General features: G+C 41.5%; 4 protein-coding genes across 4 annotated transcripts in view; 1 reads left to right on the top strand and 3 right to left on the bottom strand.

Annotated features, from left to right (window-relative positions):
- The window catches only part of cpn1 (carboxypeptidase N, polypeptide 1), a 130,517-nt gene that overhangs the window by 9,565 nt on the left and 94,658 nt on the right, over positions 1–26,294 (bottom strand). The gene's annotated exons all lie outside the window — the stretch shown is intronic.
- On the bottom strand, positions 1,367–10,389 carry LOC139349924 (pleckstrin homology domain-containing family S member 1-like). Its single transcript, XM_070990990.1, has 17 exons — positions 10,366–10,389; positions 10,206–10,246; positions 9,751–9,848; positions 9,537–9,652; positions 9,280–9,414; positions 8,328–8,403; positions 8,066–8,095; positions 7,257–7,310; positions 6,666–6,737; positions 6,456–6,536; positions 6,242–6,285; positions 6,080–6,130; positions 5,866–5,988; positions 4,040–4,162; positions 3,118–3,213; positions 1,913–2,048; positions 1,367–1,813 (listed from the first exon to the last, which is right to left on the bottom strand). Exons 2-17 carry the CDS (start codon positions 10,231–10,233, stop codon positions 1,742–1,744), a joined length of 1,335 nt encoding a protein of 444 aa, XP_070847091.1. The 5' UTR covers positions 10,234–10,246; positions 10,366–10,389; the 3' UTR covers positions 1,367–1,741.
- Positions 11,194–15,129, top strand: LOC139350027 (E3 ubiquitin-protein ligase TRIM39). Its single transcript, XM_070991115.1, has 7 exons — positions 11,194–11,268; positions 12,539–12,608; positions 12,759–12,850; positions 13,348–13,575; positions 13,694–13,713; positions 14,229–14,371; positions 14,552–15,129. Exons 1-7 carry the CDS (start codon positions 11,194–11,196, stop codon positions 15,127–15,129), a joined length of 1,206 nt encoding a protein of 401 aa, XP_070847216.1.
- casp7 (caspase 7, apoptosis-related cysteine peptidase) lies at positions 18,749–25,494 on the bottom strand. Its single transcript, XM_070990777.1, has 7 exons — positions 25,347–25,494; positions 24,900–25,012; positions 21,118–21,269; positions 20,905–21,033; positions 19,686–19,861; positions 19,297–19,435; positions 18,749–19,160 (listed from the first exon to the last, which is right to left on the bottom strand). Exons 2-7 carry the CDS (start codon positions 25,010–25,012, stop codon positions 18,934–18,936), a joined length of 936 nt encoding a protein of 311 aa, XP_070846878.1. The 5' UTR covers positions 25,347–25,494; the 3' UTR covers positions 18,749–18,933.

The following is a 26,294-nucleotide window of genomic DNA, read 5'->3' as shown; positions in this document are numbered from 1 at the left end:
TCGATTTATGTTGCTTAGTTTTAGTCGCAATTTCAACGCATGATGTAATTTTGCTGCATAAACTCGGCAGGCTGTTCTGTTTTTGGTGCTGCTTTACATTCCTCAGTGGAAGAGAAGTGAAATACAAAATGAAGTGAAATACAAACGCTCAGTGTTTTTACAATCTGGTAATGTTTATTCAGAATCATTTCACAAATAACACAGATTCAGTGTCCCAGCACAAGCCTCATTTGCTGCACCCTCGCAAAGGATGCATTTATTTCTGTATAAATATAACAGGGTTTATTTATATTACAGCACAGCCTGAGCATCACAGTTGAAGAGTGGCCTTTAGAAAAACAGAATGTCCTGAATAAGAATTTCTTTGTCAGAACTCATATCTCTTTAATAGCTCTAATAAAACTTGAACTGAGACTATGTGATAGGACTGTTATGCGATATCAAGAGTTTAGAGACCAGTTTTGTCCCTGTCCTCTGTGGACATAATTTACAACAAAGCAGTTTAAATATAAAACTCTGCACTTGGAGTGAACAGGCCTTCGAGGCAGATCCTTTCCATTGGCTATTGTCTCGATCAGGAAGCGGCATTAGTTGCTGGAAATAATTTAAAAAGGAGTAAAACCATCATCCCAAGTTATATTAAAACTACATTTCAGCAGCGAAGTCACCATTTATGCTTCAAATTAGAGACAAATGGGCGAAACACAGCCTGAGGTGCAACGCCGTTCTGTCGGCATGTCAATTGACTAGATTCTCCCTGAGGTGTGGACGACGCGAAATGTTTGTCTCTTCCTCAATCTTATAGTTATTCATCCGCTTATTATTGTCAAAAGCTTTCTCGAGGCAAAAACAAGAAAAGGAAAGTTTAAATTGGATGTATGTCAGGATTTTTTTCTGTGTGTTATGTTTGTAACCAAACAACATGTAGATAACAGACATTCAAACATACATAAGTTCAGAGGAGGACGGCATCGCACGACCTTTGTTTACAGAGGAATTTCATCACAGGTGCCGCACGCTGGAAATGAATCAGCATTGCTGGGATAACATTCACATTTGTCATTTAATTACTGAACTGGGATCGTAAATGTTCATTCACAGCATCTTGTCTCAAGCCCAACATCATGATCGTTGTTGCTTCCTGTCATTTTGGATTAAAGTTGATTATTAAAAAGTGACATTAGCGATTCAGTCGCAAGAAAAAAAAACAGAAATCTCTGCTGTTATTTCTACTGTATTACATGTGCATTTAAACTCTAAATTCATGTTGATTATTAGTACAGTTTACAATAAAAATCTACTTTAATAGCAAGTCTATATACAGTTATGTACCTTGTGCATATTGCACTATTTTTGCATTGCGCAATTTAATTTCCTCATACAGGCGGCATGCGGAAAAAGTGTCTCATGTTTGTTTCCTTCTGCAGTCACACTCCTGAGTATGCACAGTGAATTAAGAATATCATGAATCATGCTCTGTAAAAACTGTAAAGTCATTGTTTACACCAAGCGTGCATGGGAGCTAAAACACATTTGATCTTCTTACATATCGTGAGTCATTGAGAATAAATATTCTTAAACTGGTAGAGTGACAGATCAGTGGGAACTGCCCACGGCCCTGGTTGTCAAAGTGGTGAATACGCGGTATAAACCCCTCATCCACAGACAGGAAGTGCCTCAAAGAGACATTTGAACGCAAACAGTGGAGGTGACCGTCTCGTCTCTCGGGGCCGCTGTGCAGTCACTCGCTGCAGAGACAGTGTGGCGAATGCAGAGGCTGGCACCCGTGTAGACGCAGGATGGTCACTTTCACCTGAGAAGAGAAAATCATTGGCCTCTCAGGTCAGCTTGTCACGCGTTCGCCTGTGCATGCAAACAGCAGCTGTCGGGGACATTGACAAAGCGAGCGTACCTCATTCTTGAGAGACTTGCTGAGGTACATGTTGAACTCCTCCACGCTGCTGGTGTGCAGGTCATTGATTGCCAGAATCTGGTCTCCTTTGTGGAACAGGCACACGGACTGTGGCTGGCCTGTCCACCCAGACACACTGTGACACACACACACACACACACACATACAGTTGACATTTGTGCTTTTTACTTTCTGTATTACATCTGTAAAGCTGTGTCATGACCAAAGTTTGTCATATGATGTATTGAGTCAGTGGCAACCGGATTTGGGTTGTGGTTTTGAAGACTTTCCACCACTGAACCAAGAGGCTGTCTCACTTCTGCTTACAAAAAGATGAACTGTGATGTGTCTTCAAGACCAGACAGTAAGCCACCTTGCTTTGGAGTGTTAAAATGACAGTGACTGTGTTCACATGCACAGTTTTATTCCATTATTTCAGTTTTACATGGGTCATGTAAACAGCATGTTCTGTAATTAGTCCTTATTCCAAGTATTTTTTGATTAAAATGTGCAATATGCTGATATATTGGAGCATTCTGCAGACATTTACAGAGCCCATTTGAGTATTTGGTGTCTCATTCGAGGTTTATACTGCACACAGCCTCGTTTGTTTGCAGTCAGCTCTGTGCCTGCTTTGGCCAATAGTTTGCAAGGCTGGGGTGGAGACGCAGGCACAAAACAAAAACTCGCATTTCTGTTCTGTTTCTTTCTTACATCTTAAAGAGGATTGAGAATTTGGATATTTGTGCCATTAAAGCAATAAATGCTAACAAATCTCAGTATGAACGTGTGCCCTAATTTCCACACAATGCTGCTGAGCACTCATCATCCATCCTCAGCACAAATGAACAGGCGGCTTCTGCAGCATTGAGTCTGACTGCTGTCACCTGCGAAACGAGCGCATGAGGACATGCAGCATCGTGCCCAACATTTCCTAATGTGACCTGTGTTTCTAAAGGACAGGAATCAGCCATTAATTGGATGCAGACAAACCTGCAGTAGAGCAGACAGTAAGGAATGCAGCCAACGCATCTGTGGGTTTACTGTGCTTCTAGTGATATGAATGGATACACAAATGCTAATTTGTAAAAGAATGTTTGTTCTGCTTTGGTGAAGGCTTTCTACATGTCTCATTCAAAGCAGCTTAACATTTTTATTGTCCCAGCAATGACACTGCAATGAGGTGTATATATACACAAGCTCACCTCGGCTTCCCATGCACTTCGGTTATTGTCAGGTGTTTTTTCAAATCTGCCTGCCTGACCTCAATATCTCGCTCCTCTGGGTCGATGGTGTCAAGGCTTGAAAGAAAAACAAAAGACAACAAAAGCTTGATTTAATTGTGTTGCATGTATTTCGACACGCGAGAGAGAAATAAGACACGCTTGATATCCGAGGCAGCCGCTGTGGTTCTCTGGTAAGACGAGGGGAAACTTTCCAAAGATCCTCCTAGAACTTATAGTTTGTGTCGCATATTAATTTCAGTAAATCTTTGGTACGATAATTGGCACAAGCTGGGAAACCAACTCCATGATTCAAAGATGAGAAACTAATAAGGAAAACAACAGAAACCTTTGATTCTTCACATGAAACTGGGTCTGCTTGGGATGCTGTGAACAAGCACATGCAGGCAGAATTTTATGCCTCCTGCTTATTACAGTGGCGTGAGTGTCAGCGTAGATAAGGACTTCTCATTTTCTTTGCACAACTCATTTAAATTCTGATTGCAAAGCAACCTGAGCAACTCAAGTTTACTGTTGAGTGGCGCTCATTATTATTCAGCTGTCATTGTACCACTGCCTGCTTGCTACAAACCTTCAGAAACCACTCTAACCAGTTCAGCAACATATCAGCGTTGGTGCCAGCATTCCTGTCTGCTTGTTTATTTAGCTCTGTCATCATGAATTAGATGATGTGTTTTTCATTTGTTCTCTCTAACAACTACAGAGCTGTTTCTGATTTTTCAATTAGTAATAGCACAGGCAGGGGCCACAACGGGGTTTGAATGATGGTCACTGCATCCCATATAAAATGCTTGTCTATTTAGTTTACAAAAAGGCCCCCAAATTCAAACAATAGTGCCCACTTGGTTGTTACTTGCTTGGATTCAAGGTCATTTTCTCTCACCTTTCAGTAGAGCTTTGTTTTTCTGGTGTGTGCGCATTCAGTCTCTCCAGCATCGCTACAGGAGAGATGGCGCCGTTGTCACTGGAGCTGCTGCTGAGGTCTGAAGTCGGACGTGCTCCCTCTCTGCAAAAGGAAGCAAAAGCATGACAGATTCTAGCATCAGATCTTGGCACATTCAGCTACTGCTCTCACAGATTCTTAGTTGATCTGACAGTGATATAACAGAAGACATCTTGAAGAGGCAGTGGGAATACAACACAACACGGCTCATGCATAGTTTTTTAGTTGAGTAGAAAACGGCATGGAGGAAGAAGCTGCATGCACTGTGGAGAAGGGTGAACCACGGGCAGATAGCTTAACAACAGATTCTGGCACTGAATCAGACGCCTTGGATGGACAGACGAAATGCTTGATTGTGGGTAAAAGAGCAAAACCAAAAAAAAGTTTCTCTCAGTTGTGCAGGAAGGGGACCAGATGCCTTGAGATTTTTTTAAAAATAGTTCAGAAACACAGCATGGTAGAGGCAAATAATTCCCAAATCACTGCAGAGACGCAAGAGGAATTCTAATTAAGAGGCACTTTTGACCCATATGCCAAATGTAGTGGAGAAAACGCTCTTCGGTGTGGCAGCACAGCAGTTGACCGCTTGGAAAGAAATCGGTGCAGGAGGCAGAATTATCACACAGTTTTGTATTATAGCAAATTTAGGCAAACAAACGACAGAAAGGAGCATTTTATGCAGGAGATGATGGCAAGAAACAGCTGGAAGGGACACAAACAATGTGGACAATTTTAATTGACCACCTGCTGTATTGGTGATAAACAAAATGCTCTGAACAACAAGGTCAAACCTGCCCTCCCTGAGATGCTGTAGGGATGATAAGGTTCAGAAAATGAGCGATTTACTGCAGTGGAGTGTTCTATTTTTAGTGTTCATGCTTGGAAAAGCATCACACTCAGACGTGTAATGTGTTGTTTTACATTGCCACCGCCTTAAAGTCGGACAATGAAAGCTTTGACAGAGGAAACAGGACATTATTCCTGAGATAATGATTCATGAACAGTGAAACACACCCCTTCTCAACACTCAGATTACAGTTTTTCATACCTTTTCCTGTCCAGTGGAAACCATGTGTCTCCAAATGTGGTGATTTTGAATGTGCCTGATAAACTGTAGTTTGTTTACGAGCTGAGAAAATTCTACTTTCAGCCAAATAAACTATTGAAAACCATTCTTGGATTGCATTGTCACAAAGCTGAAGACAGGCCTGTTTTTCTGGGCTCATAAAAAGTTGGAGAGGGACAACTTTACCGCATGATTAGAAGTTTTACTTTTTCAAATGTGATGGCAGCAAGCAACATAGCTCATTAGGGATCTCACAATAGAAAGCAAGCTAACGTGCCTGATCTGTAAGACCAAGTTTACACAAGGTCTGAAAATCTGTATCACCACATGCATTTTCAAGTGCATTTTCAAATCTGTAGAGATGATCATAACCCACTCTCTCACAAGATAAAAAGATATGTCTAATCGAAGTCCATAAGTTGCCAAACAGGCTCTGAGGTGCTCTTAGATTTCTGACTGGTCCTGGAGTGTCAACAGTGTTTAAATAACACTGTAAAAATAACCCCCCCACTGTTGTCAGTCAAGGTGTTTGAGCCAATGACGCTGTGGTTACCTCTGATGACTGAGCTATTTTGGTATCCAGGGCACTGACAAAACATGTTACACAAGGAGTGTAGGGCAGTGACAGCGGGGACAAAGAGAAAAGTCAAAAAGACGCACACAAAAAGGACAAAGACCCTGCAATTAATCTGAGATCTACCTGTTTTCAGGGGCTGCCTCCTCACTGAACGGAGGGAGAGGGGAAATCTGTATCTTCAGCCTGTCAAAGGCCTGTGAGACAGATCTCATCAGGGTACCACAGGTAGCCTCAACTTCACGGTCCCTAGAAGCATTTGACACATTGGTTTGCTTTCATTTCAGCAATAATCAGCTATTATTTATTAGGAAACATTCACTCTTTAAATCAAACGTACGCTGCCTCAGACAGTTGTTCATTCCGTCTAATCTCCATCATTGTTTCATATCTACAAGAGAGAAAGAGATATGCACAATAAAAAGCAAATAATATTACAATTATAACTAAACATAAATAAATACATCAATACATTGTCAGGTAGACAATAGTTAACACTCACACTGACTCCATGCTTTTGCATTGGGTTGTACTATTTCTCCAAACCTGTTTAATGTTAGAAGGAAAAAGGGCAAAAACAAATCAATCAATTTAACAAATTAACTACATTTTTCTCTATTTTCTGACAGTTAATAGACAAAATGATTAATTGGTCATTTGAGAAAATATCTGGCAGTTTAAACAATATTGAAAATGATTGTAAGTTGCAGCCCTACTCTTTGTTTTAAGTAGGGGTTCGGGTAGTCATAGATCGGATTCACGGGCTCTGACGCACGTCTTTTGACCTTATCTTCACCCTGCCAGCCAATCAGAAAGCAACATGACCTTCTCTGTGTGACCAAAAGAAAAGTTATGTCCAGTCACTGAAAATATCGCATCTTAAAGCATCTTCATTTGAGTTAGATTGTCAAGTCAAAATGTTGCACCTTTGATTTTTTAGTGTCCTTATCCAAAGCATCTGAGGACGGATCAGACATGGCCCGCATTTTCAACGCGCGCTGAAAAACATGTATGAAAGCACCATATTTAGATGATTCTTCACATTATCCTGACAGCAGAAAGCTTTCTTTGTGGAGAAACTCTAGGTGAAGATGTGCAGCATGTACGTTGTTCTCAGTCCATTGAGCTCGGTGTCCATGGGTCAGATACATTTTGCTATAACTAATATAGTTGGGTGTATTGGTACACGAGGTTATACTTAAAAGTGGCCTGTAACAGTCAGTAAAGAACAGAATTTGAGTTCTTGAGGAGTTAATATGTGACAAATACACCAAGATTAAAATCATGCAACAGAGAAAACATAGCATCATGCTTCCAAGAATTTTGATTTGTACACTGACACAACAGTGTTGAAATATATCTAAGAAGTCAGGGTCCCCCACTACATTTAACGGAGGTGCCGATATTTTCTATAGAGATAAACATTGATGTTGCCGGCATTCACAGTTAGTATCAGATTGGCAGGTGCATGCATTTAGAAAGGTTTGCCAAAGTCATGCAGGTCGGCATGAACCAACCTTTTCCGGCACAGAGGAGGAATTCTTTTTCTGCTTTAGGGGTTTTGAAATAATCTGGGACAACAGCAGGAGAAGTCAAATAGTGAGTTCATCGATAAGCACGGTGAATGGATTATAGTTGCTTGCTTGTTGGATTCGCCAGGGACACTGAGAGACTGAGCATTTGAGGTGTCATGACAAAGGAGGAAGAAGATGAGAGCAGGAAATAAGATAATAAGAACGTAAATACTTTGGAGGGAAAGCAACTTATTGGGTGATAACATTTCTTAGCAAAAAATGTTTTGTTTGAGCATTGTTGTTGAGCATTTTGTAAAATATGTTTATTTACTTTCTTTCCAAGAGCTACATGAGAAGATTGATACCACTTTCATGTCTCTGTAGTAAATATATATCTACAGCCAGTAGTCTGTTAGCTTAGCACAAAGACTGGGAACGGCGGGAAACAGTTAGCCTGGCTCTGTTCAAGGGTAAAAAATCTGCACATTATGTCTCAAAAAAAGAAGTGTAAAAACATCAATTCAGTGTTTTACAGGAAATTATGGATTTTTTTGGTCATGTATGGGTTATACAAGTAAGATACAACATGTGAAGTATTGAACTTTAAAGGTGCTGGTAGGTTACATTTATTAGCTACCCAGGCTAGCTGTTTTCCATTGTTGCCAGTTTTTCTGCTGAGCTAAGTGGCATCGATCATCTCACCTAACTCAGCAAGAAAGTGAATAAATTAATTTTCCAAAAATTTGAACTATTCCTTTAAGGCGGTTTGTGGTCAACAGATAAAAAGAAAAGTAATTTTTTTAAATAGTCACCTCGATTGTTGGCTTCCCATCATACATTTCCTTCAGTAAAAAAAAGAAAGAAAGAAAGAAAGAAAGAAAGAAAGAAAGAAAGAAAGAAAGAAAGAAAGAAAGAAAGAAAGAAAGAAAAAAGATTATTGTCAGTGGCACAGCTAGTGAACAACATTTGTTATGACAGATGACAATATGACAGATTAATATGACAGATTAACAAATGGTCTTGGTCTCTAAGTGTTGTGACAAAATATGTTGAAAAACTCAAATCTAAATGTACCTCTGAACTCATACATTTATGTGGCCGGTTTTTCAGGGCATCAAACAGGTCCGAGAACCAGCCGTCCACTTCCTCACTAAAAGAAAGAGGGGCATGTGAAACACTTGAAAACCTAATCTTCCACAAATTATGGCTATTACATTCACTTTAAAACTCAATTCCAAAATCCAAATATAAAGTGGAAATAGCAACATGAAGCGACAAATGGGTGCGGAAGGAGTGGGAGGAAAAGCTGTTCTCGGCTGATTGACTGTTACTAAACAGGAAAGCAACAGCATAATTTCTATTTGATTGTTAGAAGTCCCAAAATAGCAGATAAGATGAAGGGCAGGGGAAGTGTTTTATGAGGCACTGTGAAAGTGTCAGTGGGGGCCTTGAGAGCAGGACTGGCCAACCCAGCTGTGGCCTGAATGTTGATTACACCATCACAGACTTTCAAATTAATGCAATGCATGTATCTGGAACTGTTCATCTCCGCGTTGCAATCACAAAATCCAAAACTCTTTTGATAGACTCATATCGATTTAAATGGCTACATACATGCATAGTCTAAATAAATCAGATTTGGTTTAGTGCAAAATGGTTAGTGGCTGAACTTTATTTTGAAAAATACACAGAAAAACTCTGATCAGATATCCCTAGAATTGATAATGGGCTGTTAATTGAGATTTTAGATGACATGTTTTTGTTTTACTTTGCACTCAGAGTATTCTTCTGAAATTTGTCCTGCATCTCAAGAAGAATACTGTTTCACATAAATAAAAAAACACATCTAACCATGAATGAATGGCTGCAGTACATCAATTTAATACTCCCTTAACATTCTTCATATGTCCCTTGAAGGAGGAGGAGTTTTTACAATACAGTGCAATAAAATGCTTGGAAGTTGGTGAAGAAGCTATAAATTCCATCTCAGTGCTTTTATAACGCCTGTAAAAAATGGCTGACTGACCTGTTTTCCCCAACGAGGAAGTAGTCCCGGTCCGCAGCCCTGATGTAGAGCACGCTGGACGGCGAGCACTTGAAATTCTTCTGGATCCATCCCCATTTCTGGTGTTGTTGAGGGCTCACAAACAACAATGAGATCCTGACAAAGGGACAGGAATGACACCACCAAGACATCATGCACAAAACAACATGCACACTGGCTCAACAGGAGATGTTGGGAAATTTCTAAACCGTTGGTTTATGTGGTTTGTGGGGACATACAGCGATAGGTCTATCAGTCCGAGTGGCCTGACTGTTTCCTCTGCACTCTTGAAGTACTTCAGTTGATGTTCTTCGCTGGTTTTGGACAGCACAAAATAGCGCCTCTTCCATGATTTCTGCAGGAGAAACACAATGAAATAAATAAATAAAATGCAATAAAAACCACACACAAAGAGCTGAAAATATATTGCACCCGTTGAGCCAAAGCTGTTACCTCTGACTTCAGCCGTTGTGAGGGAGGAGACTTGTGCAGGTAACCAGCTCTGATTTCCACTGTATCTGCATCTGGTCTGTAAAAAATTGCATTTGGCCCTAAGGCCAAAAAAAGGAAGAAAAATTGCTTAAATCTGATCTTTGCTTACAGAAATCTACAACTTTATTTTCCTATAGGTGCTAGTTTGAGATAAAAACAGCACAGAATTGATAAAGTGAACTGAAAATATCTTTGTTACAAAAAGCAGTTTCAGCAAAGGATTAGGTGACTAAAACTCCCCAAACTAGCTGTTAACATGCACTACTTTTGGTACATTTGCACATTCCAGGTTTCCTTGTTGAATTCATCTTTTATCCTTGAAAACAAGCTTTCTACAAACAGCACCAAATTACTGGTAAATAACCACAAACACCAAAATCAAACCATAAATCCAATTTCCAGGTGAGATACACTACCTATGTTCTTCTGAGACCCCTTTAGCATTGCGACAGCACACCTAAAGAAAAATAACACAGGTATCTGTTGGTCCCTTTCTCTTCAAACAATGAAAAATATCCACACGGAAATAGTTAACCTTTCAAACAAACAATATAGGGTTTAGAAATAGGCACATACCTCTGAAAAGCTGAGCATGAAATAGAGCTGCATTCACAAACAGAAGCCATGTGTCAGGTGCATGTGTGAGAAAAAAAAAAAAAGATTTTATGTTGATATTTGTTATTGATTTCAAGAGCTGCAAAGGCACATCTGCAAGAATGAAAAATAATAAGAAGAAAAATGCAGCATCTTAAAACAGAAATACTCCTCGTTATCTTCATACCATGTCATAATGTGCAATAGGAAAAACCAAAAATCCTAACAAGACTCAGTAAATGTGACGGCTCTAAAGATGAAAAAACAGACTGATAACATTCTTACCTGTGGAGCACCTGTTGAGAGCTTGTGCTCACCTCGTTGTCTTTGGCACGACTAAGTGTTGCTTCACGAAGAAGCTTTATGCCTTCCTCTACCTGGCAAACAATGCCAAGATATTCATTGTGGGAACTGGAGCAACTGGTTCAGTTGCTCTTAAGGTCTATCTGCAGTGTTTTTCAGCTCCAGAATGCCACACCGGGTTCCTTACAGAACTTCTCCTCCCTGGAAAACACCGGAGATTCAATGTCTTTTTTTTTCTCTCTCATATTTTTGAAGATGGCATAATCAGGCCTCTTACAAAAAGCATCCTGTGTAATGTTATACCTCTGACAGATTTGAGGTTATGACTCCAAGAGATCCTTTTGAAATCCCATTAAAAACATGCAAACAAGGCTGTTTTGCAGTTTTACAGGGTGAAACGTAAGAGTTTGATTGGCTGGAGCACCACATTCAAGCGCTCTGGAGACAAAAAATACAAGATTGATGTCAACATTTGACATCAGGTGATTCATAGGTTGATGTCTGATGATGACTGATGAGTGTAGCTGGCTTATAGCGAGGTCGTCCACAGGCGAAGGAGATTATGAGACTTTTCAGGAGCAAGTCAGGCGAACAGCTTGAAGATGTAGGAGTCAAGATAATGACAAAACCACTTAAATGTGACATGAAAACACACAGGTGACTTATAGATTGTTCAGTGAGTTGCACCAGTTCATGTGTCTTATTCACTTTACTTTAACTCCCATATTTAGGGTTAGGGTTAGGCACTATACATTTAATAAGGGTTTATTACACACTATAATAGAGTTATGAGCAGATAAGGACCATTTTAAGTGTTCATCAATGCAGAGTTCTCCTTTGAAGGCATATCTGACATTATTTCACATGTGTTTCACTATGTTGTCATTCTTTGGTTGGAGGTTGGTGGAGAGGTTGGAGAATAAAAACCTAAACCTTGCTTTATTAAAAGTAGTAGAGACATATGAAGCACTGATCTAAGTTTGATTTACCAGCAGTGCCCCAGTCGCAGACATAATCTGAGATGACAAGCGAATCCCTCTCCAAAGCGGCTCTTTCTGATATCATCTTGCAAGCAGACATGTCAGTCTGAGCGATCACAGCCGATGCAGCATTCAGATGGCGGTGTGCAGCCCTGTGGTGCCGTGCCACTTTTACCATGTCCTCTGATGAAAATTAAGTCAGGATAAGAGGCAGGAGGAAGGAGGCCGGACAGGTTCTGAGAGGCAGGTTTGAGACATATTCTGCATGTGCATGACTGAAATGTGACATCATTAGGGTTGTGTTTGGCACATTTGACTTCTTCCTGCTTGTGCATAAGCATGGGCCATTTGTGTTACGCGTGTAAAAGGCCATCTGGGTCACGGCAAGCATTTTGAAACAGGCGCTCGCTGAGACAAATTTAACTTTCTCCGAGTGAAGACGTAACAGGCGCTTCAGTCACTCTGTGCACTCGCTATATTTGTGAAAAGCAATGTACGAATTGTCCATGAGCTACAAAAGCACCATCAGTGTCTCATAACGTCCTCCAGTGTGCATGTAGGACACAAGCACACACACACGCAGTCACACACATACATCAAGGTCGGTGTCAGGTCGGTATAAATAGAGCTGGGACACGGAATAACTTCTCCTCAAGTCTGACATCTGTTCACCCTTCTCTGGCTGAAACCTTGTTCTTGTCTTCAAAGTTTAGATTCATGCTCTCTCCTTAATAAAACAAGGCACACGCTTGCAAGAGCACCGGGAACATCACAAGGCCACCCTCCCCCCCCCCCCCCCCTCCCCCACAACAAAGCCTTTACGTCCACGACAGGCCTATAAAAGCCCTCGTGGTCGTGTTGTCGCTGGTTAGTGGAGTTTAATCCGCAGCGCTACACAGAAAATGAATAGTAAGGTAGGAGGGAAGGCCACAGACGACATAAGCACTTTGACTTTGGTTTCTTTTTCGAGAAGAAAAGCCAGTGACACTTTTGACCCAGCACCCTCACCTTTTGTTCCCTTTTACCTGTGCTTCCTGATCTGCTTCTTTTGATTTTCTTCATGTTTTCTGCCTGTGTGTATTTCAAAGGAAGTGTATCTGAAACATCAGCAGCACCTGCAGAGACAAAGAGATGTCATCGCCTACAGGATGAAGAAGCTGGCAGCTAAGCAGGTGGAGATAACAGTAAGTTGATCACATTGTTTAACTGTCCTGCTGAGCGTAGACATAAATTGCAATCTTTATGATCAAATGATGGCATGCTTCTTAAAATTCAGACATCACATTTAGCACAGATTGGTGGAGCCTCATTGTCTGTGAACAACCTTAATTTAGGCAACAGTGGTGGAATAGAGAGCATGTCCTTTACCTCAAGGTTACATGACTTATGAATTCCTGAAATGCACTTTTGACCAGCTCTGTGTTCGTGGCCCTTCTTGTATGCCATTCCTGCACTCTTCCATCAACAAAGCATGTTTTTGTTTGTTGCACTCTGCAGACTCTGCTGTATGTTATTTTGTGGATACTCTAATTGTTGCATATGGTGTGCTCTACAGATGAAATGATAAAAGTCAATTAATTTATTTATCTTTTAGCAGGAAGTTAATCAGCAACTGTTTGATAAGCAGTGGCTTATTGTTTACTGCTTACTTGTCGCCCACATTTTGACCCTTTCACCTCAGAAAAAGACCGACGCAGTGAAGGAGAAAATCAGGAAAAAGTACGAGGACATGAAGCGGGTTCTGGATGAGGATCTTCGGATCACGTTGACCCAGCTGGACTTGGAGCATGAGGCCACAGAGAGGTTAGTGGAGGACAGGATAGAGGACTGCTACCACCTCACTCAGGAACTGGACCGGGAACTGTCCGACGCTGGCGCCCAGATGAAAACACAAGAGGCTGACATTCAGGTAACAGACATTCAGAAAGTTCTGATTTCATACGACTGATGGGGTGTAAAAGCAACTGTTTCAAGCTGTCACTCAGTGGTACTAAGATGAGTAATTATTCTTGGCTTGTCTCTTCCAGAATCCCGACATGCAGAAAAGGTATGTTTATATTCCTGGAGGTAACAGCTTACTTCTTGTGTGTGAGCGACAGACTGTGCAGAAACAAACATATCAAAAGGCATCTGCAGTGGCCAAACATGTCAAATATTTTCTTCCTGACAAACGGGGAATACCGCAGGGGAGAATCTGATGAGGTTGTGTAATTTCCCTTGAGTGGTTTAGTTACCGCTCATAGTCAGTTTCCCGTTTACTGAAATGCACTGATGTTATTTTGATAAACACATCCTTGTCCATCAGAAGGACAAACATACGCTTCTTAGACAAAATGTGTTGAGCAAACTGCAATGAAAGTGCTTATTAAATTTTCCTCCACACACATTTTTCCCATTTGTTGATCAAATTTAAATGTTTATTTTTTTTTATTTCTCTTGATTCTCCCAAGCTTTATTAGCATTTGAACATAGTGTATGGATTTATATTTGTGTGAAATCTGTCTTATCATGGGTCAATTAATTAAATGCATTCAGAGGTATGAACTCATTGTCTGAAATTAGGATATCTGAGACGCTGAGGGTGACCGACCCGGACCTGATTCAGATGGATGAGTTCAAGAATGAACAGCTACTGAGTCTTACCATCAACCTGCTGCTGTTCATCAGATCCCAGGTTCCTGTCACCAAGAGACTGTTTCAGAGCTGTGAGTTCCCCCGCCGACAGGTAGACTGACATGTGCCCCTTGCCACAATGTGTGTGAAGCCTTACAATTACTATCAATTACACCATTAGATCGTTTGTCTCACTTGCGGGGAGGACAGGACAACACGTCTGCAGAATCTTTCACACCACACACTGAATGTTTCTGGTGTCCCTCACACAGATGCTGCAGATGTTGTCCTCGACGCTGACACCGCCCACCCCAAGCTGATCATCTCTCCCAAAGGTGACTCAGCCACCTACACAGACACCTGGCAGGAAGTCCCAGAGACTCCCTCCCGCTTTGACACCACCCTAAACGTAGTCAGCCAACAAGGCTTCAGCGAGGGTCGCCACTACTGGGAAGTGGAGGTGAGTGGGAAGTCCTACTGGGAGCTGGGGCTCACCTACCCGAGCATCCCGCGCAAGGGTCGAGAGGAGGACTCCTGGCTGGGCCGAGGGAAAGAGTCTTGGTGTGTGGAATATTTTAATGGAGACTACACAGCCTGGCACGGAGGAGTCCAGCATGAGCTTCCTCTGCTGGCAGGAAAGCAGTTCACCCGCATCGGGGTGTACTGCAGCTTCCCCGGGGGGTTGGCGTGCTTTCTAGGAGCTGACACCATGACACCCCTCCACTGCTTCTGCGCCGGGACCTTCACGGACATCCTACATCAAGCATTGTGTCCCGGTCACGACAACGAAGGCACAAACTGGAAGTCCCTTAAGATCTGCGATGCTTCCCGGTCAGCTCCTGTGCTGTGAGGTGGGGCTGAAGGCCTGAGGGGCAGGAAGAATGGGGCAGATGGGTCAGGACAGGAATGTGTTGCAGTCTGGGGGCACGACATTCTTAACTCCTGACACATCAGCTCTGGATGCTGTGCATGTCAGGCTAAATGTGCCTAGAGGGACTCCTCCCGTGTATCTCTATTTTAGATTCACGCCTCAGGTCATGTCATTCAAGCTTTTTTTTTTAATTGTGGACACGCCAAAACTAACATGACATGCCTCGTACTCTAGCGCAGGGTTTATTTTTATGCAAAATGCTGTGATGAGTCAGAGTACCCAGATGAGAAATTTGCAATTGGAGTTGCATCAGGAGAAAGTCAGGAAGTCAAGAAGTAAGATGTTCTTTTTTTAGCACTGGCGTCAACAACCTATTTCAGGCTTTGACTACAAGGGCACACTTGTAGGCTGAATTCATTGTTGGTTGTCTTTTTGTGTCTTTTTATAGTGACAATGTATATATTTAAAAGAAGAAATTCAGAACAATTTAGTTTATTGCGTCTTAAATATTTGTAATATTCAGCGTATTCATTGTCACAAACATCTTCCCGGTCTTAAAACAAACCTTTCAGTGCGGTCTGTGTTTACATACAGCATGTGCAAGAAAAATGACACAAAGCTCCTTACACAGTAAATTCTTCATGTTTAATACAATAAAATGTTTACATAAGCATTCCTCTGTTTTGCAGTTATTTAAACAAGGTATTGCCCCAAATAAAAATAAAAAAAATTGGGCCAGATTATACTTTCAATGTAATTCATTCATTCATTTTTCCAAATCTTTTCAAATATATTCCTGAGGACAACAGCATTTAACACCGGAAAGCATTTAAAATTTTACCCTTCAAAATACATTTTTCCCTCCTTCAATTCCATTCCAAAAACAAGTGGAGCAAACACTCCTTTCAGCACAGGTTGGGCACCACATCACTGATCAGAGATCCATGTGTCGAGAGTTGTGGCTGTGTTGGACAAGTGCACTGGGTGTGGCTTGGGACATGTCTCTAACTTAAGGCAGTACTGATCACACTTCTGGTAGCTATAAATATGAATGTAAAAGTTAAAAGAAAAAAAACTGATTAAAAAAAATACAAGGAGTGAAGAGGGGAAAATATGACAAATGAAAGCTATTGCTGAACTTTTCCCCGAAGTTACTGACACATGCAATCGTGTGGATAATGAAAAAACGTTGCAGCAACAATGAGAGTGTGTATTGCGGACATGTGGAGTGTGTGTGATCAGACTTGTCACCACCAGTAATAGCTGCCTCTGTGATTTGACAGACTTTGGGACGATAACACAGCGAATTTGCAGAAACAAAACTTAGTGGAGGTTGTGAAGACCGTCAGCAAATGTCTATTATACTCAAAAGTTTTGATTTTACAATATAACTCAATAATAATAATCTGTTTATTTAATTATTACAATATTATTTTTAAAAAGAAAGCTGGCATGCCGCACTAAATAATATGTAAAAGCAATTCACATATAATTTTTCTTCTTTTAGGATTTGGGCTTTTAAATCTTTCTTTCAGCTTTAAAAATAAAAATAGGAAGACCTTGCTGGGTACTTTTTACAGTGTAGTGTATGTAAAGACAATGTACGACACTAATATACAGTGAAATGATGTGGCATTAGTGCTCTGGGCCCTAGTCCAGCTGTATAATATGATATTTCCCAAACTTCTGGTGCAGTTTTTGACATTCTTAAGTTCTCTCTGGTGTAAAAATCCGACAGCATGCATCCTATTTTATATTAAAGGTACTTAAGAGGAATGCCTAACTTTAAAGGGAAATTCATAAACTGATTTGTTGGACCCTCACTAATAAGACAAGTGCGTAACTTTGATCATGTGCAAATACATAAACTTCACTTACTCGAAATAACAAGCGAGTGAAGTCCTTCCTTACTTTCATGGGAGTGGACTATGACCTACGCACTTGGCCCAAAATCTCATAAAACTTATCAGTACACAGCAAAAGATCACACCCTCCTAGCCGTACGTACAGTATATGACAGTCTTTGACATGACATTTACCCACTTCATGGGACATTAAAGAACCTGAGGATGCTAGCATGCTGCTACCAACTTAAACTTGCTAGGAAGGCTGAGACACTGAGCCTTTGGCAAAAAGCACCGTCACATGTTTCTGCTCAGAGAAGTGTTGTCTTTTTTTTAGTCGCTTTTTTTTTTTTTTTGGACAATTGACAGCCGAAAACATTAAAACACTGATAGCTGAAAATGATCTGATCCATTTTCCAGATGCTTTTTTTCCCCTCTAATCATGCATCTCTCCTGGCAAACCAAGGGTTTGTTGTCACTCTATTCAGTTTTTCAGTGGGGATTTCTACAGGCTGATGAAGGCATCTCAAAAGAGCCCACACACGGGCTGTTTTTGGTAAATCATATTAGATAAATCCAAAGGAGAAGATTGATTTGTGAAGGCTTTTAAAACATTCAACTGTCACCTGACACAAATGGAGCGTGAGATGGACAGGCGGGTGGGTGCAGCGTTGGCTGATCTACGTTATAACCCTCACCTATGGACCCGAGCTCTGGGTAGTGACTGAAAGAATGACAAGTGGCCAGAATAAGTTTCCTCCAATGGGCGGCTGGCCTCACCTTTACAGATCAGGTGGGGAGCTTGGAGTACAGCCGCTGCTCCTTCATATGGAAAGGAGCTGGTTGAGATGGTTTGGGCGCCTCCCCTTGGAGGTTTTCTAGGGACGAGCAACCAGTAGGAGACAACGGGGTAGACCCAGAACACGCTGGAGGGATTATACATCTTATCTGACCTGGGAACACCGCGGAAGAAAATGGATGGATTGGACTGTCATCTGGTTTCCAATCGATCTTTAATGGTGACAGAGTATTGTACACTGCACAAATGCATCAGACTGCATTAGACAGGTCCGTGATCTGTTTCTGGAGAGTCTTCTCTCAGAACACCAAAAGTCAATAGTCAGAATCCATCTTGCGTGATAAATCCAAGAGCCAAGTTTAGCCCAGAGACTCCTGTCCTCTTTATACAGATCCTTTCAAAATCTACTGGGGCAGCGCAGTGAGGGGCAGCGCAGGGGCTCAGTGGTTAGCACTGTTGCCTGAGTTCAGTTCCCAGCTGGGGCAGGAGCTTTCTGTGGAGTTTGCATGTTAACCCCATGATTCCTCCAGATGCTCCGGTTTCACCATCAAAAGTATAAATGTTAGGTTAATTCTCCTGTCCGCCCTTGATCGAGGCACTGGCTTACAACTGGAGTTTGTTCCCAGGGACCACACAATGGCTGCCCCCTGCTCTCAGTGCTTAGAAAATGCATTAAATTAAGAGATCAGTATGACCGTGTATGTGAGACGATAAACTTAATCGAAATAAACTATTGCAGATGCTGGAAAATGGGGAGACACATATTCAGATATGATTCCCCAAACCCACAAAAACTGGCAGCAAATTTTCCGGGCTGGAAGAATAACATTGATATTTCACAATGCCTGTCAAAAAAAAAAGATCAGATCAAATGTGACGCCATTGTTCTGAAGAATAACCTGAAGAAGAAGAAGTTTCACCATCAACACATGAACGAGGAGTGCCACTGTAAATATTTTTCTTTTTCTCACAGAGTGCTTGTTTTCGGGCCCAACTACACATGCAAAATGTCATATGTGCTCCAAATGTGCAATGTCCTGCTGGGCCTGAATCATCCCTGAATGCTTTGACCGCATAGTCGGTACCTGAAACAGTCAGTCGAGTCCATCAGTCAGTCATGTGGTGTCTTACAGTAGGTGGTCAGTTGAAATAGAGTTCTTTTGTCAGCATAGAGACCACACAGGGAATCTGCTTCTTTTCACTGAAGCGTGGGTCTTCAGACCAGGACTCGAAGCTGGTGGCCACCATGTAGTTGACCCGTGTCAGGATCTGCATTATCTCCAGCTGCTTGCCAAACTCATTGAGGACATTGCAGAGCGCCTGGACGAACCAGGAGCCTCGCCCAGGGTTCCTCCATGAGTAATACCCTGGAAGATCAGCATGAGTCAGCACTGAAACTAGGCCTGAAGTGCGGAATCAGGGTCATATTTGGTTGGTGTTTGTATTTTGGATTAGACATATATACTTCAAAATGAAGACTTTGAATTCAAAGCTGTGGTTTACCTGGAACAGTGGAGTAGGCAAACAGGAAATCTGCCTCTACAGGGATCTTATGTCTTGGATTAGCATCTGTCTCCAGGGTATCGTTTGGCGGACCTGAATCTGTCTGTATACCATCATCAAATTCGGAACCCCGACAAGCCTGGTGAAGTAAATGAAATGACATTTCATTGTGATCCTGAGTAGCTTTCTCAACGATGACCTGGTGAAGCAATTAAAAATTAACTGTTTTTAAAAGCTGAGACGGGCAAAAGTTTGCACAATTAACTATCAGCTGTCCGTGGGGAGCTACAGAAAGGCATTTCAATCTGTCCTCTCGACAAAAACAACTGTTAAAGTTACTTTTATTCGTCACTCTCATGTAGAAATAAAAGTCTTAAAAGTCTTTGTACCTGGATGAAGAAGAGTTTTGGCTTCCCGACTAAGCTTTTGCACATGTCTCCCCTGAACAATGAGGTCATGGTCTTGATGGGCATGGCTCCGTCTGTTCCGTAGATCATGCCCTCCTCACCGTGGCTTAGCAGGATACAGGCGAAACACGAGCTGTCACTATGGTCTTCCTCCGAGGCTGACCCATACACACACAAACAAACACTCAACTCTTAGCTTGGCTCAGGTCTCATTGAACTTCCAAATTAGTGAGTGCTATCAGTAACTTAATGGTCCCGTCTGGAGTTGATTTAGCCCTTTATTCGTCCATCAAGACTCATGAAGAGTTTGAGGTTGCAACTAAACTTACTATGGTGTAACTAAGAAATTTTTGTTGCTATTAAGTTAATATTAACTGCTATTCCCCTCGGCACATTGCTTGACCCAAACACACAGCGGTGCTCGTCCACATCAGTGTGAATGTGCTAAGAAAATTGCACCTCCAAGTGCCTAGACTGAGATATATACAAATTTTTGAGCCTTATATTGATAAGGAAGGGGGAATCTTGCTTTGGATGCAGTGTTGAATGGAAGGAAGGACCTAAGAAAGAAACTGACCAACTATCTGGACAAAACGTGTACAGAGTCTGAAGAATAGCAGCCTATAAAATGTCACATTATATCTTAGAAAACAAATAAGTTAACTGCCGCTCCCACAGGCATATGACCTGAGAGGTGACTTGTGTATTTTGTAATGAATCCAGCCAGTGACACCAAAAGTATAATCTTTTGGCCTGCAAGCGGGCCACTTCAGCAGGATTTATGTGATTACTTTCAGAACAGCACCACCTGCTGTCTGAACTGCTGAGAAACAAACTGTAACCACTATTGTGATGAGTCCTGAATGTGAACTTGTTCATGGTATGCAACAATATCACAGTACCATTCACAGTATGGTAACTGTCTCTGAAAATATGTGTGTCACGGTATCCTCGTCTGCAGTGTTACAAGATCATTATTATTATCATTGCTGTTATTATTATCATCATCAGTTACAATATCCCTTAAAGGAATGACAAGGAACAGAAACCCACACTGCATCTTGGTACAACATCAGCAAGTACGAAAGAAAATTCAGAAAAAGGTGTCTCTATTAGTTTAACATTGTTATGTCCGCACATGAAAGAACAAGAAAAGTGTCTGGAGCACCAACACAGAATGAGCGAGGACTTCACTACTCACCCTCTCTGAGAAGACGCTCCATCTTCTCACATGTCTGATCATTGTAGATGAAGACATCGAAGCCAAGGCTCTTGAAGCATTTGAACAGCTCACCGGCGTCTCGGTCTGTGCCGTTGCGTACATTCATCCCTGTCAAGACAAATTCATTAGAAAACACACTCCTTATGCACCAATACTGATCCACACTCTGTGTTTGAAACATGTTTGCTGTACCTGTCTTCTCATCAAAGTTTTTGTTGTTGATGATGATACACTTGCCCACTCGCTGGTGGCTCATCTTATACTGGAATGTTGGTGAAACAATTCTGTAATGGCTTTCAGAAGAGTAGTCCTGCTCCCGCGTCTGGCCATCCTTATTCTTCTTACTGACAGAGTCAGACAGAAACAGATGAGTAAGGACAGCAGCATTGTTAAAAATCAAAACTTACAGCTAAATTCCTGACTTTTGAGCTGCACCTAATGCAAAATGTTTTAAGTTCAGGTGATCTTTTGAAAGACTGCTATTCCTCCCATCACAAAAGCTGGAGCCGGTACAGTCATAGGTTGGTTGATAGGACCACTCTATGTTTCTGAATGGCCTTCAATGCTTTTAGGCTGTAGAAAGTCCCCTTAACAAGTACAAATAGATGCTATTTTTTTTGTGTGTAAGGTTTTGCAAAAAAGTAATGTTTTGTACATGAAGAACAAAACACTGTCCATTGGTGCAACCAGACAACTGAAACGGCAGACAGATAAGTCTGAGCAGCAGTTAGATAAGAATATGGAATATCACCAGTCATCGATAAAAGAAACTGGAAGCTTAACATCAAAATCTGTGCAGATTTAAATAGAAACAGATTCCTGTTACACTGTCAAGTGCACAATAATACGCCTATACCAAGCTGGCATCAGCAGGCAGGCGTGTCACTTTACCAAAGCTATTCTTAAGACTCCAAAATGGAAATAGAAGGTTCATCTGGGGATCGCAGCACTATTGGAATTGGATCATGGAACATCAGCTGAACATATAATATGGACTCAAATCAATACTTTTATCTATGTTAAAATAACCGTTATTGAAGGAAAGAAGGTAACATCACAGATCACATCCATAACGATATACCTACATCGCTGTCTAAAACGAAAATAAAGTAAATCGTAGGAACAGGAATGACATGAAAATGAATATAAGAGTATAACAATAACAAACGACCAGGACATTCAATTTAAAAAAAAAATAAAAAATTGACACACACAAACCCAACGTCTTTGATGCTACAAGGCAGAAAAACATCTGCTTATCTTCAACGAGGCCCATAAGCACAGTCAGAACTTCCGTAACATCAATGGTTACCTTTCATAGCAGCATCTTGCAAGTGAAAATGCAATCTTGAATGTTATTAGCCGGTATCTTTTAAGCAGAAATAACAGGCACTTCAATATACGTAAATGTCAAGACTTCCAGTGCAAGAAAAAAACTAAACTAAACAAACAAAAAACTCCGAACCACTTACTCAGAAATCAGAGTACATACATTCTCAAATAAGGCATTAATGTCGCAGCCAAATTTGGTCGCAGTAATCCACCGTTGGGTTAAAGAAGAAACTAGAACATGTTTGCTTGGCGCAGATATTAAAAAAATCAGAGGCACATTAACGCAGATTGAGCGAGAGGAAATCTCCTATGAGTGGCAAATCTCACAGACCTGTCATATTTCCATTCTTCAAAAGATCCATCCAGATAGCTAAGCCAACAGCGGCCCATTGGGGCGCTCAGAAAATCCAGGCTTGTTCCAGAAGAGCCTCGTCATCAAGTTACTCAAGCAGGGAACAATACACAGCAATGCGCACTAACAGTCTCACGCACATACACTCACAGCCAGCCCGACCATATTCTAATAAACATGTGATCCAGAACTTTAGGAGCCCCCCCCCCCCACCCACCCACCTCCAAACTGTGCCAACATACTGTACCAAACAATTGCGCGAGGGTGGGCAAAGCGCTGCAACTCTGTTTTGCTGTGGGCTGGGCATGGCAGAAAGAGGAGGACGGTGAAGAGGAATATAAGCGGTTGTGTCTGTCTTACCTGGGTTCGTCATTAAGCGCTACGCCACTCTGCATCTGAAATGCGTTGGTTTTTGTCTCGGCTCTTTTTTTTTCCCCCAAAAAGAGTACGTTTCTCCAGACCTGGCAGCTTAATTTTTGGCTGTGTGCTAGGATACTGACATGCTCTCTGTACTGGATGGACACCTGACTGGGCCAGCAGGTGCTGAGGACAGGGGCGGCGCACTGTGAGCCGCCTGAGTCAGCAGCCTCGCCACCACACCAGTGCTTTCTAAAGGCCTATTCACACATGGCCCCTGCGCCTCGCTCCCTGCTGAGGTCAGACAGGGCAACAAGTTGCTCCTGTGCTGACAGGCACAGAATCCACCTGTACTGACACACATACTGTGCCTTATCACCTCAACTACAGAGCTGGATGCACAAGAAGGGGGACAACTAAAGAAAAACATGAATTACTAAGAAAATCACAGCTTTGCTAAACACCTTAACGTGCTACAAATAACCAAAGAGACACCTTGGCTATTCAATAATCCTAATTTCAAGATGTGGCAAGATTTAGTCAAAAACCAACCAATCAAGAAATACAGACACTTATCAATACCTTTATGATATTATATGCCAGTCCTTTACAGATGTCATGGCAAGACAGCATCACGAGCTGATCAGTCGTTTAGTCATGCCTTCTTCCAATGAAAAACACACTCCAGTTTTGTTGTAGATAAGGTGGTATCAGTTTTATGTGATGCTCTGTGATCATGTTTGTTATCAGGTAGCCATGACAAATACCATCCAGCAGATTAGGCATACAGCATTTAAACACTAAGTGTGTCTTAACATAGCATGCCATGTTTTATATTTAAAAAAAATTCAGCCTTCTTTAATTTGTTTTTGTTTCAAATGTAAAATCTGAGCTGCTTCTTTGTGTTGTTTTATGGTTTTTGAAAGTCAGGAAAAAGAGAGAGAAATGTGATGACAGTTTGAGGTAGAAATCACTCCACAGAGCACACAGACGCAAGTGTCTGGGAGAACAACCATCCAGATTTCCCCCACAACAAAGGTCCATAGTGCCACCTTGTGTGTCAGACTGGAATAAACAGAGGCTACTCCCTCATGTTAGTCAACGTCACACTTTAAAGAGGCAAAATGAGACATAAGACAGAGTGTGAAAGGGCCCACAAGCTATGATATCATACTGAGTTCACATATCCACGATTTTAGACTCTGCTGTAGTGCAGCCTAATTCTGAGCAACCACTTGAGGACTGACATCAGACCCAAAATTGAGTTTAAGATTGCTTTCACATGCCTTGCCCCATCACACTAATTAGACTATCCGAACTGGGTTGCTGTGTCAAATCAAGGGTATACATTTCATCATTTTCAAAGTTTTGATTAGCTGAGGCTTGAGAGGAGCCAATACCACCTTCATGTAGAAAGAATTGTCAATCTTCATTCATATTTAGTTTAAATTGGCAGTGGTGTAGCATCACAGCAACAGCTTTACAACCATTACTTGAGGAAAATGTGCAATCATGATACGAGGAGTGAGAAACAATTGGGGACAAAACGACAAACCGCAAATAGCCTGCACAAAAATTCTGCCACTGAAGACGACAGTTAACAGTGAACAGTGAAGGAAAAGGCTGATGGAAAAAACAGAACAACGTAGAGAGGATTTCAGTAGAGAAGCACACTCTGAAGAAAAGGAGGCAGTCTTGTATGTGCATGGCCCTCAGTGCCACACACACTGTGTAGAGCAGATGGCAAGAATCACAAGCAAAGCATCAACAACCATCAACACATACTGTACTGTACTAGGCCACAGATGACAGTTTGATAAAGAACCATTACAAGTGAAGAAATGCATCTTAAATCAAGGCAACATATGCTTGTTTTGCTCAAACTCTATGCCTTTTCCCTCATGAAGTATGGGTTCACTGAAAAGGAAGTCACCTCCCAAACAGCAGAAATCTTCCTCTGCGGTCAGGCTTGGCGTCTGTTTCCTCTCCAGCCAGCCTCCCTTCTTCCCAAGCAAGTTCAGTTGGCTCATTAGCTTCTCCAGCCATCTGAGGTAGACAAACGTGTTGCATTTAACTGATTGTACATGATGTTTTAAGAATCACCTGAGCTGCTCTTGCTAACGTTAACGTTTAATGCTTCATTTCCTTAACGTCAGCGCTGCTCAGGCGGTCGCTCAAACGAGTTAAAGGCAGCATAAATAAACTCAAAGCTAGCTTAGCTCCAAACTAAAAGCAACTTTAATCACCGGTTTAATATGTTAAAGAAGTCAATCAAACTTGTTAGCTAGCTGGGCGTCTGATTAAGTTAGCATACTGTAAATCTCGTTAGCGAAAAGTTTCTATTTTAAACGTAGGGACGGATACGTTGGCATGAACTTACACTGTTTTTATTCGTGTATTGTGCTGTGAGGTCTGGCGTTGCTGCACAAAGTTTACAGTGGTCTGTTTCTCCTCCTCCGCAGTTTTCACCGACTTTCTGTTCCGCAGAAAACTTGAGAAAGCGACAGTCGGCTTAGTTTGAAGTCTCTGAGGTGCGTCATGGCGTCACAGCCCTGCGTCACTCAGGTCTGGCACGTGTGATGTCAACAAGCAGTTACATTTAAATAAATCTGCACAGTTTATTTAACGTATCTGGTTACTAATAATCAGAATACATACAGTTATAACTATATACAATTCTAATTATAATAAAACATCAGAATATTAAATAATGATCCTCATACATCTACAACTATCGTCCCTGAACAGTCAGAGAAACATGGTCTAATTTGATTTTGGTATGACAGGGTTATTACTTACCTACGATACCAAATCATGTTACTGTTTTTGCAAATTCCATTTATTATAGTTAGATAAACATGTGCAATAGCAGACTGTAAAATCCCAGAGCCAGACAATACTTATTCCAGCATCACTCACGCTTATGGATCTGACAGTGTTGTGACACACAGCACCGGTGCTTCTGATGCACAAGTAGGCAATCAAGATCCACAAAAAATGAATGCATTCCCCAAGAAGTCAAAGCAAATTGGTTTGTCATGATACAAAAGCTGACAGGTCTTTGTTACAGTGGCTGTATGATTAAAAACAATACAGGTGCCCAGTGACTGGTTTTGAGCCCGGGGATCTTTTTTCGTGGATGAAGCTGTTAATGTCTGCTTTTGAAACTCTCTCTCGCTTTTCTGTTGTCTTTGTTTTGTTGTGTGTATATATTTTCTTCTTGAATGCCCATATTTCCTCCTGTTCACTTGTCCTTGACACTTTTTTCACTGCAAAAACCCTCAAAAACAAGGGCAGAAAAAAGCAATAAAATGAGGGATCATTACTT

Source organism: Chaetodon trifascialis, chromosome 21 (genome assembly GCF_039877785.1).
Source record: "Chaetodon trifascialis isolate fChaTrf1 chromosome 21, fChaTrf1.hap1, whole genome shotgun sequence".
In the NCBI taxonomy this organism is placed as follows: Eukaryota; Metazoa; Chordata; class Actinopteri; order Chaetodontiformes; family Chaetodontidae; genus Chaetodon; species Chaetodon trifascialis.
This window is presented reverse-complemented; position numbering and strand designations above follow the sequence as displayed.

What these genes read in the sequence shown, in the direction of transcription:
- LOC139349924 (XM_070990990.1), bottom strand. Translation starts at nt 10,233, where the DNA reads ATGCTAAAGGGGTCTCAGAAGAACATAG. An exon ending in AGGACACTAAAAAATCAAAG is followed by an intron (nt 6,537 to 6,665) that starts GTGCAACATTTT and finishes ATTGGCTGGCAG; the next exon opens with GGTGAAGATAAGGTCAAAAG. An exon ending in GAACAACTGTCTGAGGCAGC is followed by an intron (nt 5,989 to 6,079) that starts GTACGTTTGATT and finishes AAATGCTTCTAG; the next exon opens with GGACCGTGAAGTTGAGGCTA.
- LOC139350027 (XM_070991115.1), top strand. Translation starts at nt 11,194, where the DNA reads ATGACTGATGAGTGTAGCTGGCTTATAGCGAGGTCGTCCACAGGCGAA. An exon ending in CTAAGCAGGTGGAGATAACA is followed by an intron (nt 12,851 to 13,347) that starts GTAAGTTGATCA and finishes CTTTCACCTCAG; the next exon opens with AAAAAGACCGACGCAGTGAA. An exon ending in AATCCCGACATGCAGAAAAG is followed by an intron (nt 13,714 to 14,228) that starts GTATGTTTATAT and finishes GTCTGAAATTAG; the next exon opens with GATATCTGAGACGCTGAGGG.
- casp7 (XM_070990777.1), bottom strand. Translation starts at nt 25,012, where the DNA reads ATGGCTGGAGAAGCTAATGAGCCAACTGAACTTGCTTGGGAAGAAGGG. An exon ending in AGATTTCTGCTGTTTGGGAG is followed by an intron (nt 21,270 to 24,899) that starts GTGACTTCCTTT and finishes TGACTCTGTCAG; the next exon opens with TAAGAAGAATAAGGATGGCC. An exon ending in GGAGCGTCTTCTCAGAGAGG is followed by an intron (nt 19,862 to 20,904) that starts GTGAGTAGTGAA and finishes TGTATGGGTCAG; the next exon opens with CCTCGGAGGAAGACCATAGT.